The following is a 15,375-nucleotide window of genomic DNA, read 5'->3' as shown; positions in this document are numbered from 1 at the left end:
CAAGATGGCTTTGGGACTTCAAACCCCATAAAACTAAAACTGTGTAGGGCGCAGCTCTTGCGCTCGTTCACGGGTTGAGCCGCGTCGCCGTAACCGAGCGCGCTCTCCTCGAGTCCGTCCGTGACGAGAGAACGGAAGTACCGCTGCTCGCTCATAGACGGCGCCAGAGTGGTGCGCGCCGTCATCCATCACCCCTGCACGCGCGGTGGTTGGGTGGATAGGGGACGGGAGGCCCGTCTATTGGTGTTGGTCTGCTGCGGCATACGCACCCACGCCTCAGGTCCGTTTCACATGCTGCGACTGGACCGAAAATATTCGGTGTAATCGGTGAGGCCGCAGTGCGATTTTCGGTCACTGCTTTCACATGCAACACCGACACAGCGAATTCGGTCGGAGGGACAGGCAAGGCATGCATAGGCAACCGATTATTAAACGCGACAGAAACGTCTCACGGCATGTGCCGATGATTTTATGACCAACGTATTTTTAGGTGCAAGGCAATATTTCGCATGTTTTGATCAGAATAAACAGCTTTGCTTCCACCGCGGCAACAGCTCCCACGTGACCGCACGCCGTCTCGGCGCTCCCCATTGGTCAGTCGCAGAGCGAACACAGCGACGCTGCGACTGAATTCCAACTGGACGGAACTCGATCGCAAGCCGTCTGCGTCTAGACCGACGGCCCTCCCCAGTCGAACACCGACGGAATTCGCAGTGTCGCAGGAGAAAATCGCATGCATGTGAAACGGGCCTCAAAGTCGCGCCACGCTCCGCTCCGTTGGCGGGCGGTGCTGTGAAGTTCAGCATTTCACAGCACCGCCCGCCAATCGCGTACATGCTGTATCGCGTACAGCACAGTGCTGCACACGATAGGTTGTCCGCGTCGGCCGCATCACTCGCAGCGTGGTCTTCCCAGCATAAACCGTTGCTTACGAACCAGGCACTGGTGCAGCAGGTTGAACATATCTCCATCCATTTCTCCGACCACAAAACCACCTTCACGACAATCGAAGACTGGGAGAGGAGTGTTAACTTGAAGAGTGCGTGGAAAATAAGAGTACTTTATAACTGTACATACATACAAGCCGTAGTTTGAGGATGGCTGCACCGATGTGACATATGTTCCGTCGGCGGCTGCTTCTCCTTTTTCTTTCAAACTTTTTGCCTCACTTTATCGCAAAATAAAAACACCAATATATAGCTGCGCTAAAATTTTGCATAAAGGAGTATTGTGATCATCCTTAAATTTTTTCTTCAAAATTTGGTTTCAGTAACGTGCGGCACCCTAAATATGCAAGCGGCTGGCCGCAGGAAAACTTCGAACGGCCACATAGTTCGACTGCGCTCAATTCCAGAATGTACTTCGTCAGCGCTGGCGAGAGGGTCACTCTTATGACATCGCTGCTTCCCATGGGGGCCGCTACTCTGACACCGGGCACACGCCGCTTTCTGTGATTCGTCTGCGCAACTCCTTAGATGAAAATTTGCACCTTGTGAAAGCCTTGCTTATCAAACGCAGTAACCGCTCGCGTGCCTCGCCAAAGTCCACAATGGCCACAGCTCCTCCAGGCTGAATTCAGACCCCGATTGGCACCCCACCCGCTGCACCCTTGACTCAACGTGATAAAATGGACTTCAGATGCAAAGCATACTTGTTTTCTTTAATCCAGTGTAACATATTTACGGGCCAATCGCAAATTTATCACGACTGCTGAAGTGGCCACTCTCCCTTGACGACAACAGCTGCTTAAGGTGTCTTCTGCTCCGCAAATGTTGGAGCAAGAGAACGACGAGGTAGAGAACAAAAAACAACAGGGTAGGCAACGATTGCGTCCAATGCACAAGCGACCTCGTGGATGTCAAGAGGTCAGGCAAGCAGCCTTTGAGGAACTACGCCATGAGAAAGGCAAAGGCAAGAACACGTCGGACAACCAGGCACGATGTCCCGGTGGCTGGTTGAGACCTGCAGCAGGAAGACAGTAATGGAAGGGCGCGAAGGCCATCACTGAGCAAGAGAGCAAGGCTTCGGCGTCGTACAAATTTCAATTCCTAAAAAGCATTCAGCGTTTTAAAAGCATGGCCAGCAGACTACAACAGGCATGCTATTTGCAATTTCCTGAAGATCCATTAGTTTCCAATGATGATACCCCATTTCTGTTGAAAAGGAAAGGGCTAAGCAAAACACTGCTGCCACTGGCTGCATCCAAGTAGTACAGACTAGTTCCACCCTATGAGACTTCTTTTACTGAAGAGTTTACCAATTCACACTCCACTCATCACTGCTCAAAGAGCAGAAAGAGGAAGCACACTTGCTCAAGTTGAGGTAGTACAGTAAAGTGGTTGGCTTGTTTGTTTATGTGCAGGTTTCGGACATGGCATGACATTTAGGCTAGAAATAGATCTACAATGACAATATCTCTATTGACTGCAAACCTAGGCACTCTGATGGTGACATGCTATTTGACACATGTCCAAGTCTATTTGACACACGTGTCAAATAGGCTTGGTCCAAAAGAAAAGCCGTTTCTGGCACAGAACAGTCAAAGCACTAAAAGTGCCGAAAATGCGGGTGAATGCAAGCACTGCAGAACAGCCCAGCATTTGGGCAAGCATGCAGAAAGTATCAAGCAAGCAAACATTTCGCAATCTGCTGGAAAGAATAAATAACCAGGTCAATAAGCTGAAGGAATCTGAGGAGGACTGATGTACTTGACGTGTCAACAGGCAGTATTGGCAGTCAACATGAACGGACTATAAAGCACACATTAACAGCGCGGTGGTGAGGCTACACGTAGACACAAGACCTCAAGGCAACTTTTTTCAGTTTGGTCTGTGCAACATGTATTCCAAGCTATGATTAAGGCCGAGCTGTGCAGTCTTGAGGCCATATGGTTAGGGCATGTTCAAACACCTCGATGTTTTATGGAAGGAACTGGAACTGAACAGCCGGAACAGTGTTCTGAACTTCTTTTTAGTATTTCAGTTCTTGTTCAGTGGTGCAGGCACTGTTTGATGCCACTGCCGCATGGTCCTTTGTGAAAGAGCCGTGCCTGTTATCCAAACAGATACGTACTGCTGGCTCTATGAGAACAACTTCGAAAGGAATTGGAGAGCATCAATGCTCTCTAATTCTAGTATCAGTGCTAGGGTCACAGAAGTGACAGACTAGAGAGTCCTCGTTATTTGCAAAAAGACAGCAAGATCAGACAGCGTATGCATGGATTCTAAAAAGGTAAATGAATGCATAAAATGGGAACACTATGAAATGCCAAGGCCCGAAGATACAGAAGCTGAACTGGCAGGTGCAACAGTTTCCACTCGACTTGATACGATCTCGGGGTTCCATCAAATATCCAAATATCAACAGAACACGACAGCAAAGGCCGGGCACAAGGGAAAGAATGTCATGTGTTTATCGAGCGCTTGTTTTATATGTGCTACAAGAAAGGACAGCCTTATCTCCCAATGAAGCTTATTGTACGTGCATGGCAGACAGCTTCCGATACGATGATGCTGCTCCCGATACACCAACTTTCAAGCCCTGAGCAGGTCAAATTAGTGCTGAAGATTTCAAAATTTCCCTTGTATAATAAACCTGAATTACTGCAGTTTCTAGCAATTTTTTTTGCACACTAAAGACAAAACAAGTTAAGACTTTACTGCAGTGGCTAGTACGTTACTCCTGATCTTTTAAATTGTAACAAATCTCTACACCGCTCCCTCCAACAAATGGCAGCCACATGGCTAAACACACTTTCAGGCATTTTTCTGGTCTGACAATTTAGATCCCTTGTTCACAATTATGCATGTACATCATTATCAACTTGAACAGCCATACAAATGCAGTTTTTGGTAAATTTTGACAAGATTTTCAAAACAAACGCCTCTAGCTAAATGCCTTGATCCTTCGTACATAATCAAGCATGTGCATAGAGTCACAGGCACATGTAAGGTGGGAGCCAGGGAGTCATGCCCCCAACCCCCATTCTTGACCAGCTCAAGCTGGGTGCAAATTTGCTTTCGAGGCACACAAAAGAAAAGTGCAGGATGTACACTGTCAAAAGGTCTGGCTTTCCCTTACTGGTGAGCCCTGTGCGTGCCTGTGCACAGCAACAACTTGTCATGAAATCGCAGGAAGGTAAAGCATTGTGAACAATGCTTCTGAGAAGCACCGCCTCCACAAAGCGTGGAGAAGCTTCTTAAGACTGTCCTAAACTCCTTCCTGCAATTCCAACTCGCAGGAATTCCTGTCACGAATGTGCTTCAAGCTCTATACTGCTACCAGCTTGCCTCCTTCCAGATTCACAACCCCAGGCTTACATTACAAGCGGTGCAAATGTGTATGCTGCAAAAAGACTAACATGACAGATAAAACCAACCCTTCATTTCCATGCTTCAGTGCCAGTGTAAAACACTATGCTTCAAAACTCCAATGCAATCATTTTCATATATTTGTATGCATGACAGAAATTTTCATGTTTAAAATGAATCTGCAAGCATCGCACTTCCCAGTGATGGAAGCTGATTTCACAACCACACAAAGCATGAATAAAACTGTACTATGACTGCATAAAAACCACAATTTATTTGTTCAAACTCAGATCGATGAGTCCATAGCTACATAATTTACTACACAATGAAAAATTTTCATACAAAATTCCTCCGGGATGCAAGTTCATCCATCAGGGCAATATTACCAGAGAACTTTGCTCAGAACAAAGTACTATGGGGTGTCAAATAAGCGTCCAGTCTATACCATCATGTGGCACCCACATATATTAGATTTTTTTCTTTTACATTTACTGTGAGCAGCCTAGCACCAGGATCCTCACAAACAACTAGTACTGAAGACACCACCGCTTGCATCCGAAGGCAGATGAGAATTTTCTCCTAGACATGTGAACTACTACTCAAAAGTTGTGTGTGCATGTGTAAACAAGATACCTACAACAGCTACCTTCACATTAATGTACTTTATTTTCATTGGCTTGAACAAATGCAACAAAATCACTTTTCTATACGTGACCTTCGAGTGATAAGGTCCACAGAAAACATCACAAACTGAGCCTGCAATCAAACTCTCTACAGCTTAGCTTAATGTGTCTTCAAATAAACGAGCAGATCTTGGGCTACGACACTACGGACACGACACCAACTGGTGAATGTGCAAAGATGCACTTGTTTGTAAAAAACGAGCCTGTTTTCCAGTCCAAGTATCACCTTAAGTATAATACGTACTTGGTAAAACATAAGAAGAAAAAAAAAACAGAGTCAGACGCTATCACAGCATGTCAACAGAATTGTCACGCAAGCGTGGAGGACCTGTATAAAGAGCAAAAGGAGAGTCACCTGGCAGAAAAACCGGAGTTATGCTTCAGCATTTGTTCATGTGCTCTCCAGTCGTTTTGAGCAAAAGAAACCTAGCAAGAACTTGCGTACCTTTAAAAATACGCTACAGTTACCTAGGCTCTTTGAGGGCTTCACATTCACAGGATATGCTGGCATATGCCTGCCGTACGAGTAATCCAATCTATTGGTGCAACTATAGCACTGTGTTGCACAACTAAGATTTCCAATTGAGTGAAACAATTACAACAAGGATTTCTGTTTGGCCTTCTGACAACTCATTATTGCAAGCTAATCAACCAGTGCATCATCAAAATGTTACGTCACCACACCACCACATATACATTACTCGCATTGTCAGCCACAACTGTTCTATTGTCCTTCCTTAGCTTTTCTACACACACATATATATATTATGTTTTTTTCCCTCCTTAAAAAGAAGTACCCAACTGTTATGGCTTCTCTTAACTTTCTGTTGCTACACCAGTTATCCATAGCAATTAGTCTCAAGTGCACCACAAAAGGGGGCAGTTCAGTTGTCAAAGAACAGTGAGCAAAGTCAGAAATGCCAGGAGCCTATCTAAAGATGGAAAAAAAAAAAAAAACAGGGGAAGGGAGCTAAGAGGTGATACAAAGCCAAGCCTCACAGGTTTGGTTCACCTCTGCATTTTCCCATACTTAGAAACCTGTCTCAGTATTCCAAACCTCTCAAATGTTTAAAAACATTACATAGATACTACAGAACATGTTGGATGCAAAAGCACCTGTGAAGAAACAGTTTTCACGTCATTCATTTCATGTTTGCTGCCAGCTACAACACTTGGCATGCAGTTCTGTGCTACAGCTAGGTTATCAATGCATTCCTGCCTACGCACAGTGATACCAGATGCCATTCAAAAGTCAGCACCAATTGAATTGAACCACATTCAGGTCACCCTTGCAAAGCAACTCACCGCCACTTATCACGTGTGATGAGCATGAATTTGCTGAATTTTTCCCAACTCTGTCTCAAACATTGTGTATCAACTCAGTAGGAAAAACTTGGTACTATACTAATTCAATTACGCTAAACCAAGTTCAATCACATAATTACACACACACATGCCGCTATGAGCAGAGGTTTTCCAGTCTGCAAATGTGACATGTTCAATATAATATACAAAAGGCAGTGCATGAGCGGCCCATGGCTTTTTTTAATGACTGCAATGCAGAAATGCCACAAGTTTACAGATGGGAAAAAAAAAAATGCAATAAACATGAGTGAAGCCCACTAACATAAATAAAACTGCTTGTAAAATTCTTTTCTTTTTTCCTCACACTCCAAGGCCACTAAGTGCAACTCACCGCACAAGCTAGGCCTGTCATAAGCCAAGTGCCTTCAGAGCAGTTTCACAACCAGCTTAGCTACCAAAGAAAGCAGTATAAACACAGTTAAAGAAGTGCCTAGCAGCCGCCAGTAATATTACACACAAGAACAAACTCCTGCAGGCCAACACACTGCATAATAGTTTGTGCACTCGGATACAGCTCTACTCAAGAAAGAGAAGGCTGTGCTTGCAACACGAGAAGGCTGTGCTTGCAACACAGCTTCGATCACCCTGGAACAACGCAATTACTTCACAAAACACAACATTGCTAAAATACATTATAACGTCTACAATCTCTAAATAAACTTTCTGCCAACTTTCTGGCATCAACTTACTGAAACAGTAGAACCACGCTGTAGTATGAAGCCAATAAGTTATTACCTAGCGATCAACCATGTGCAACGAGGACACAAAACACGGTAGTTAAGACCTTTCTTTAGCAATACTGGAAAAATACTTCCAGCTGCTGTTTATAAAAAATCACTTCAGTTGACACCCCTTTGTGCTCACGACCATCGTTAATCACCCTAAAAGACACCTTTGGAGGATGAGCGGCATTTCTTATGACTGGTTCAATCTTAAGCTGCTGATTCACAAAAAGCCCACTGTTCGTAACCTTCAGTAGAAACCTTCCTGCTTGGGCCAAGCAGTGGCCTGCAGTATTCTGAAATAAAAATAATAAACAACTCCAATTTAAACCAAGAAAGCTGGGAAAGATGTAAACTGTGTGCACGTAGATGATGCACTACACCTATTATAATGTCCAAGTAAATTTCCAGCTTTCTGCAATGAACTGCACCTTCAGTACATGCAATTTCTGTATAGAACATGCAAATACACGGGACTTTAATAACCTTAACAAAGCAGAATTTCAGACACGAGACTGTACAATATTGACGTCTTCAGTATAAAAAATCTTACCACAGCGATGTTCTACTGCAGAATCATTGTACCCTGTCTTTAAATAAAATGGCCCCAATTTTTGTCACATACACAGAGGCACCTTGGAAAAAAAAAAAAAATTAAGAACAGATGGTTGGTAGTGAGAAAACAGCACCCATACATATCAGCTGCAAATTAAGGCTTCTCAAGAGCGTATCAGTATGCAAGACGTCAGCAAAGCACAATAGGCCAGGCACTGGAAAAGATCATAAAGCATGGGCAAAGGAAACGGAGAGGTAGTGCAGATTACAGACACAGCAAAATCGGGAGAACGGTCATTCAAGGAGAAATAGCCTGTGGGTCATTCCACGCCAAACGTCCCAGACGTTGCGCTCGACCATCTCCAATTTGTTCAAAAAAATTATCGTAATGGAAACTTATCGTAATGTGCGCAATGAAAGCCTGAAATATTTTTTACGAAAAAATTTATTCGTGAGGTGAGGGCAGTTCAAATTTTTAGAAAACACTTCAAAATTTTTTTCATTGACATTTGCACAGATTCTGCCTTTCGATATAATTCGGAGGATGCAGCTTTACATGGCATAAAGATTTAAAAAAAAATCGAGAAGAATTATGAAAATGTATCATTTTTGTCGTTTTTTGTTTTAAATATCAACTTGCTCTCGGAATTTCGGAAATAGCCATTTTGTTCCCCTAGATGTCTAGTACCTATAACAAATGTTACAGGTCTTGAAACTGCGTGCACCAATGTAAAAAAAATACTAAATTTGCAAAAATTGCGTTTTGAGTCAAAAACATTAATTTCACCCTGAGGTGGTCCAAGTAAAAATGCAAACAATAACGGCTTACATAGAACAATGTATTGTCTTTCATTTCTGAAATTTTTATCGAAGTAATTTTTGTTTAAAGCAAGAAAAGATTTTTTGAAGTTGAGCTCTCGGGCCGCAAGTTGCGTCGTCTCTTAACGCCTCTTCACCGCACAGCACAATACTGCTGACACTGTAGCCAACAAAATCAATAGTTCCTGCTCTTAAGTGAGCTTTGCACTGCAGGCAAGCATGGGAACGTTGAATAGTCGAACAGGTATTCGCGGGAAAAGATTTTCTTAACGTTGCTAGGGCGGCACATGCCCAAGTGAGCTAGTTGTTCGGTGTGGTTCTGCCGCGGTCAGTCATTGTTGTCTGCGCCATGACAGACGTAATCACCAGCATAAGAGCTTGAGAGACGCCGCTCTGGAAATGACCAGAATGATACGGTGTTAAAACAATCCGCGATGCAACACCACCACGTGGTAACTGACCCTTGTGGCCGTTAGAGGCTCATGCCCGGTTGTTTCCGATGTGATGTCTTGGTTGTATTTGATTTAATCAGTGCAATTTCTGCGTCAATACTCCAGCGACAACTGTAGACGAGCCACTATGCTGACGAAGCACCTTCATGCGAGGGACACACCTATGCGCGAGTGGGCTGTGTTCACCGCCAGAGCGTCTCGCGTTACTCGCCGCAGCGGTACACTTCGCACCTTCAAGTGCATGCGCTCCGAGGCGAGCGCTCTCCGCGATCTTATTCGGATATAAATAAAGCACTTGTGACACGCCTGCCATGCCAGCTGGTCAGCCCTCCTCGTGGTCCATGCGAGAAAGCACACTGAATACCCCTGCTTTACTTCTCTTAATTGGCTGCCCCGCACCAAAGCAGGTCTGTTCGAACTTCGAAAGCGAAAACGACCTCGTTTATGGCATATCATCCACCGAATGTCGCGCGATATCTTCTTTAGCTCCTGCCCTAAAAATGCACGACAGCGAATGACAGCAAACGAAGTTATCTGGCCATAAGTGTCCTGTCATGCCAGGTTGCCGGGCGTTAAGAGGCAATGCAACTTGCGGCCCGAGAGCTCAATCTCAAAAATTCTTTTCTCGCTTTAAACAAAAATTACTTCGATAAAAATTTCAGAAACGAAAGGCAATAAACCGTTCTACGTAACCCGTTATTGTTTGCATTTTTACTTGGATCACCTCAGAGTGAAATTAACGAGTGTTTTTGGCTCAAAATGCACTTTTTGCAACTTTATTATTTTTTTTACTTTGGTGCACGCAGTTTCATTATGTGTAACATTTATTATAGGTACTAGACTTCTAGGGGAACAAAATGGCTATTTCCGAATTTCCGAGAGCAAGTTGATATTTAAAACAAAAAACAACAAAAATGACACATTTTCATAATTCTTTTCAATTTTTTAAAAATCTTTATGCCATGTAAAGCTGCATCCTCTGAATTGTGTTTTCTAAAATTTGAACTTGTTATTAATTATTGAGCAGTGCCTGGTTTCTTGCCTTTTCTAAATATTCAAACTGCCCTCACCTCACGAATAAATTTTTTTCGGCAAAAATATTTCAGGCTTTCATTACGCACATTACGATAAGTTTCCATGAATTTTTTTTGAACAAATTGGAGATGGTCGAGCGCAACGTCTGGAACGTTTGGCATGGAATGACCCCTGTGTGATTGGCTGCTCTCAAGTCCTTAAGAATCAAAACACTCAAGTCACTGCCCCACCACACTCTATATGACTAAGATCAACAAGAACACAACAAATACTAGGTACTTATATGAAATGTACAAAATGGTACAGGGAACCACAACGACAATGACATCTTGAGGACTGAGCTTGGCAAGTGATGGGGACAAACAAGAACCTCTGTGAAATGACATGCTGAATATCTAAAAGGGCTATAAAAAAAACTTACAATCAGCAGCCACAAACACATACATATAAGAGGAGAGGGGAGGGGCAGGGGGGCCTGAAGAACAAAAATAAACTAATGCCTGCCTGAAAAGCAGCAACAATACATGATTACTTCCACTAGCTGCCAGAGGCTCAGTCACAACCCACAGGCGTCACATAAACTCTGGTGTAAAAGGAATGTTTGTTAAATATATGTGTGCATGTGCATTTACATACTAATAAGGCATTTTGCCATTATATGTGCAAGCAAACATAAACAAGGAAAGACAATAATGGGAACACTCATGAGCCATTATTCCCATTAAAATCTCCTGTTGCAGAGACTGCCTGAAGGTGTAGCATTTTGAAATAAAGATTTTAAAAAATGCAGCATCACTTCCTTCCCAGAGGAGTACGCTATCAGGTAGTTATTCCTGGGGCTGCCCAATGCACGTTGTGAGTGTGACGTTCGTTGTGTTCGGAATGAACTGAGCACACGCTAGCTCACATTAATCTGCCTCCAAATAGGAGAGGGGCAACAAAGGTCAGGCCATCATGGCCGCCCTTAGCCACCACCAAAGGGCTGTGGCCTCACTTGCGCTTTGCCTTGTCTGCCTTGCGCTGAAGCTTTTCTCGAGCACGCAGTTCCTTCTCTTGGGCCTTGCGCTCCTTGTCCAGCTGGGAACGAAGCTCCTTGATCTTCTTTTTCAGCAAAGATCGATCGCTTGTTGACACCACCCCCAGCTCCTGAAATCCAGAAAAAAACATTTCAGTCATTTCAACAAAGTGTTGGCATGTTCATTTCATGAAAGCAATATGAAGTCAACAGAACGTGCACACACAGCAGACAAAGATCAGCCCTTCATGCTCTCAATTTTGACCATCATTTGCTACATCATACACAAGACACTTGAGATTGCATACTGTAATTTGAAATTAATGAAAATGGCCTTGGCCTGAAATTTACCACGACAAACAGACTGCCCACAAGCTGCATACGTGTACTGCTGTGGCCCATACGACTACCCTAAGGCCAACCACCATCACCTTGTTACATTAAAGGGCTGTACAGTAAAAGCTTGTTATTTTTTTCAGATTTCAAGGGGCTGGAAAAAAAGCTGTAATTATGTGAAGTTCGAATTATAGAATGACCCCCAAAAAATTGGTAACAACCGCTTGCATCACAGTAAATTTATTTTGTGAAAGATTCCGCAATAGTCACCTGCTTTCGAGATGAGAACAGCGCGACAGTGACTATTTTTTTTTTACATTTCCATCAATTCTTTAATGCGTGCCCACTGTCGGGAGCATGCAAGCAGACTTGCTCCAAAATGATAAGGGCCGCCGCGGCAAACTTCACGGTGCAAAGCGGTAGCGGAAAGCCCCGTCACAAGTAGCTGCGTGAGATGGCTTCATCGTACAAACCACAACAGGAGACAGGGCTGTCCATTTTTCGTCACGCCTGCAGCTGCGCGCACATCAGAGATGCACAGGTGACTCTCCAGCATGCAATTCAGGTTTGAGTAGGGCTATTCTGATGATCACTTGCCATGCCGTTCATAACTGGACGCAGCCTCCCTTCTGGAAGACGTTCGAATTAACCAGTGCGAGACTCATAGCGTCCGATGCCATAGACTTACACGGCCATTGCCGAGGTCCACACCGGCAGTTCGAATTATCTGGATTTGCTAATTAATGAGGGTTGTATTAACAAGCTTTTACTGTGTTGGCATCAGCACTAGGCCCAATGACCGCAATCAATGACCCCTAGTTACAGGAATTTCACTTTGTACCTTGGGGGTACCACTATCACTACTTGTTCAACCTGGCTTAAAATGAAGATTATGGTTTATGAGGGTTTAACGTCCCAAAGCGACTCAGGCTATGAGGGACGCCGTAGTGAAGGGCTCCAGAAATTTGGACCACCTGGGGTTCTTTGACGTGCACTGACATCGCACAGTACACGGGCCTCTAGACTTTCACCTCCATCAAAATTCGACTGCCGCGGCCGGGATCTAACCCGCGTTTTTCGGGCCAGCAGCCGAGCGCCATAACCACTCAGCCACCGCGGCAGCCCTTTTAAAATGAAGAGTACAAGTTTTAAGCACTCTGAATAAGAGAGCTTCTCCTCACTTATTCCTGTTTCATCCCTGCCTTAGTAATAGTGACCACATAGTTTTTCATAATCTGATAGTTCAGATGCTTCTCTTAAGCCCATGCTCTGATAATCTAACAGATTTACAACGTTCAATCATGTCTGTTTTAAAATCAGACATCGTATAACTTTTAGAAGTGAGCTTCTTCCCAGGGAGGATGATAATAATAATTGGTTCTGGGGGAAAGGAAATGGCACAGTATCTGTCTCATATATCATTGGACACCTGAACCGCGCCGTAAGGGAAGGGATAAAGGAGGGCGTGAAAGAAGAAAGGAAGAAAGAGGTGCCGTAGTGGAGGGCTCCGGAATAATTTCGACCACCTGAGGATCTTTAACGTGCACTGACATCGCACAGCACACGGGCGCCTTAGCGTTTTTCCTCCATAAAAACGCAGCCGCCGCGGTCGGGTTCGAACCCGGGAACTCCGGATCAGTAGTCGAGCGCCCTAACCACTGAGCCACCGCGACGGGTCCATGGAGGATGCACTATTCAAATTTTATGCACAGTTTCTATATAATAGCAGCATCTATGTAGTAATCAATGCAGTTCTACAAATTATCCTTTCAAATTTATACTCAACCATAGCAACACCAGACACTGCCAGAACTTGAAAAACTTGAAAACATTGCGCTTTGCCGATACAGTTCTCTCGACAATTTGAACCCAAGGAGGACTGGAAATCTGAGTTGTAAGTAAATTCGATGATGAGGACATAAAAGTGTCAGTCTGTATATACTAAATGCTCAATTTACAGTAGACTATTAAAAATTTCAGCTCTATTCGATATCTTTGTCTCGAGGTGACTTTTATGTTAGCCAAACCAGCTCTTGCTTAAACGATGAGATTAGGAAGCAGTGCAATGATGTTACTAATGCTGCCTGCAACACTGGAATCTGCCATCATGACTGCCCTTGCACCTTGTTTGAAAAATGCACAGGTCTAGCAAAGAACAAAGACATGCTCACAAGGGAGATTATAGAAGCGATCGAGATTAAGAAGCTAGGTGAGAGGTGTGCTGCACCCCTTCTGTCTCTATCTAAAAAAAAAGTATCAGTTCTTGGTTTCTTTTAAGTTCGTCTTGCTCATTACGCAAAGTCTATATGTGTGCAGTGGGTGTTTTTTTTTGTTGTTGTGCTACATTATTTTCTGTTCGCTCAGAGATGCCTGCATGTACTTATAATATGAGTTAAGTTAAAAACATTAATTCAAAGTTATCATATGAGTTGAAAATTTGGCTCCCAATTGCTTAAGCCTCAAGTCAACAAGCGGATCTACTCGGTGCCAACTGGCCTTTCAGTCTGCAGGTGGCAACGCGTGGCATGTGACACACACATAATTCTGAGATCTGGCATCTCTGTGCTGCATACGGGCAGGAGTGAAGGTGCCCTACCTTTTCCACTTTGGCAAGAAATCTTCCTAGCAAGACAGCTTAGCTATACAATGGCACAAAGTTGCCCAGCAACTATCTTGTCGCGGTGCACATTCGTGCGTGGAAACGTCATATATCATATAAATGCGTGTAAGGGGCGCACCCGTGTATAGGCCGCACCGTTTTCCAGAAGGAAATATTAGCAAAAAATAATATCCCTGTAAGGGCTGCACCCAAACTTAGCACACGATTCACGCGGGAATAGCCTTCGAAATGCACGCGGCACCATGGCCTCTGCGATTAGCTCCGGCTGCAACTGCGCGCTTGATCGTGGAGGTGACACATGTGCAAAGGAGCTTCCAGGTGCCGCCCATAGATGGCGCCAGAGGCAGCGGCTCATGATCATCATCGTCAACTTTTTCCTCCACCGCGAGCTCCCACTATCCATATCGGCATCAGTATCACCAGCTCCAGCGTTTTGTGGCTGTCAAAGGCACGAGAGTTGTGGCCACTCTAGTTGTGGTTCATCGTAGTTGTGGCTTATTTCGCGTGCTGCCGCCAAGCGTTGCAGTTTTAGCACAATGGGCAAGGACCTTAATTGCTACACGGCTGGGAGTTTGCTGTCGAACACGGCAAGCGCGCGGCGGGCAGGAAATTCGACGTGGCTGAGAAGAGCGTCCGATGATGGTGCAACCAAAAGGATGCATTGAGGAACACAAACTCCAAAAAGCGCGCTTTCCGAGGCAAGCCATGCGTTTCCCGAACTGGAAGAAGAGCTGCTCTGCTAAGTGATGCAAGCGCGGAACTACGGCTACGTGTTGACAATGGACGTGCTGCGTGACTTTTTGTGGGATGAGTGTGCACCGGAGCACAGCACCAGCTCGGAGTCGGTATACACCGCGAGTGGGGATTGAACGTAGAATAAATGCCGCTGACTTCCTGATTGGTGTGTTTCTACTTAAAATTTTTTTTTTCGCAAATCGCGTGTTTGGGCCACACCCCAAAAATTGACCCTCAAATCTGAAAAAAAAAAAAAAAAAAAGTGTGACCATTACACGCGTTTATACGGTATGTACTTCTGCTAGACAGAGCTGCGTAGACGCCCCATAAGTGCCATTGCGTGGAGACGCTGGGGTCTGCAGTTGCTGCGGAAGTTCACCTTAATCGAATCACGCGCGAAACAGTTTGTCTTAGGAGTATTTATTTTACACAGAATCGTATCGAGAACCAACCAAACAGTTTTAATTTGTTCATCTTATCCGAGAATTCGTCTTAACTGAGATCGTTTTAATGGGAGTCTACAGTATTGTCTCGTAAATGACACCGAGGCCACAAAAGACAATGCCATGATCATACAAAGCTTTGGTATTCATATGGAATAAAACAATCATTATAGTTGTAGACATGTTGTATTTGTGTAAATGTGGTACTTCCACAAGACTTAGACAAAATTGAAAATGTGATAACATAAAATGTGACAACTGAAAATCGACATTAACCACATAAAG

At 44.2% G+C, this 15,375-nt stretch overlaps 1 protein-coding gene across 4 annotated transcripts in view; it reads right to left on the bottom strand.

Annotated features, from left to right (window-relative positions):
- Positions 1 to 1,640: 1,640 nt before the first annotated feature.
- Positions 1,641 to 15,375, bottom strand: part of LOC144113154 (uncharacterized) — a 70,516-nt gene continuing 56,781 nt past the window's right edge. Inside the window, exons 18-19 of one of the 4 annotated variants that reach the window (XM_077646073.1) lie at positions 10,936 to 11,087; positions 1,641 to 1,962 (exon numbers count right to left, since the gene is read on the bottom strand). In XM_077646073.1, the coding sequence (XP_077502199.1) occupies positions 1,890 to 1,962; positions 10,936 to 11,087 (225 nt within the window). In that variant the 3' untranslated portion in view covers positions 1,641 to 1,889. Of the gene's footprint in view, positions 1,963 to 10,094; positions 11,088 to 15,375 lie in introns of those variants that run through there. The other 3 variants (XM_077646076.1, XM_077646074.1, XM_077646075.1) reach the window with 3 other exon arrangements.

This window comes from Amblyomma americanum, chromosome 1, assembly GCF_052857255.1.
Source record: "Amblyomma americanum isolate KBUSLIRL-KWMA chromosome 1, ASM5285725v1, whole genome shotgun sequence".
Taxonomy (NCBI): Eukaryota; Metazoa; Arthropoda; class Arachnida; order Ixodida; family Ixodidae; genus Amblyomma; species Amblyomma americanum.
Note: the sequence above shows the minus strand (reverse complement) of the source record. Positions and strands in the feature narration are given on the sequence as shown.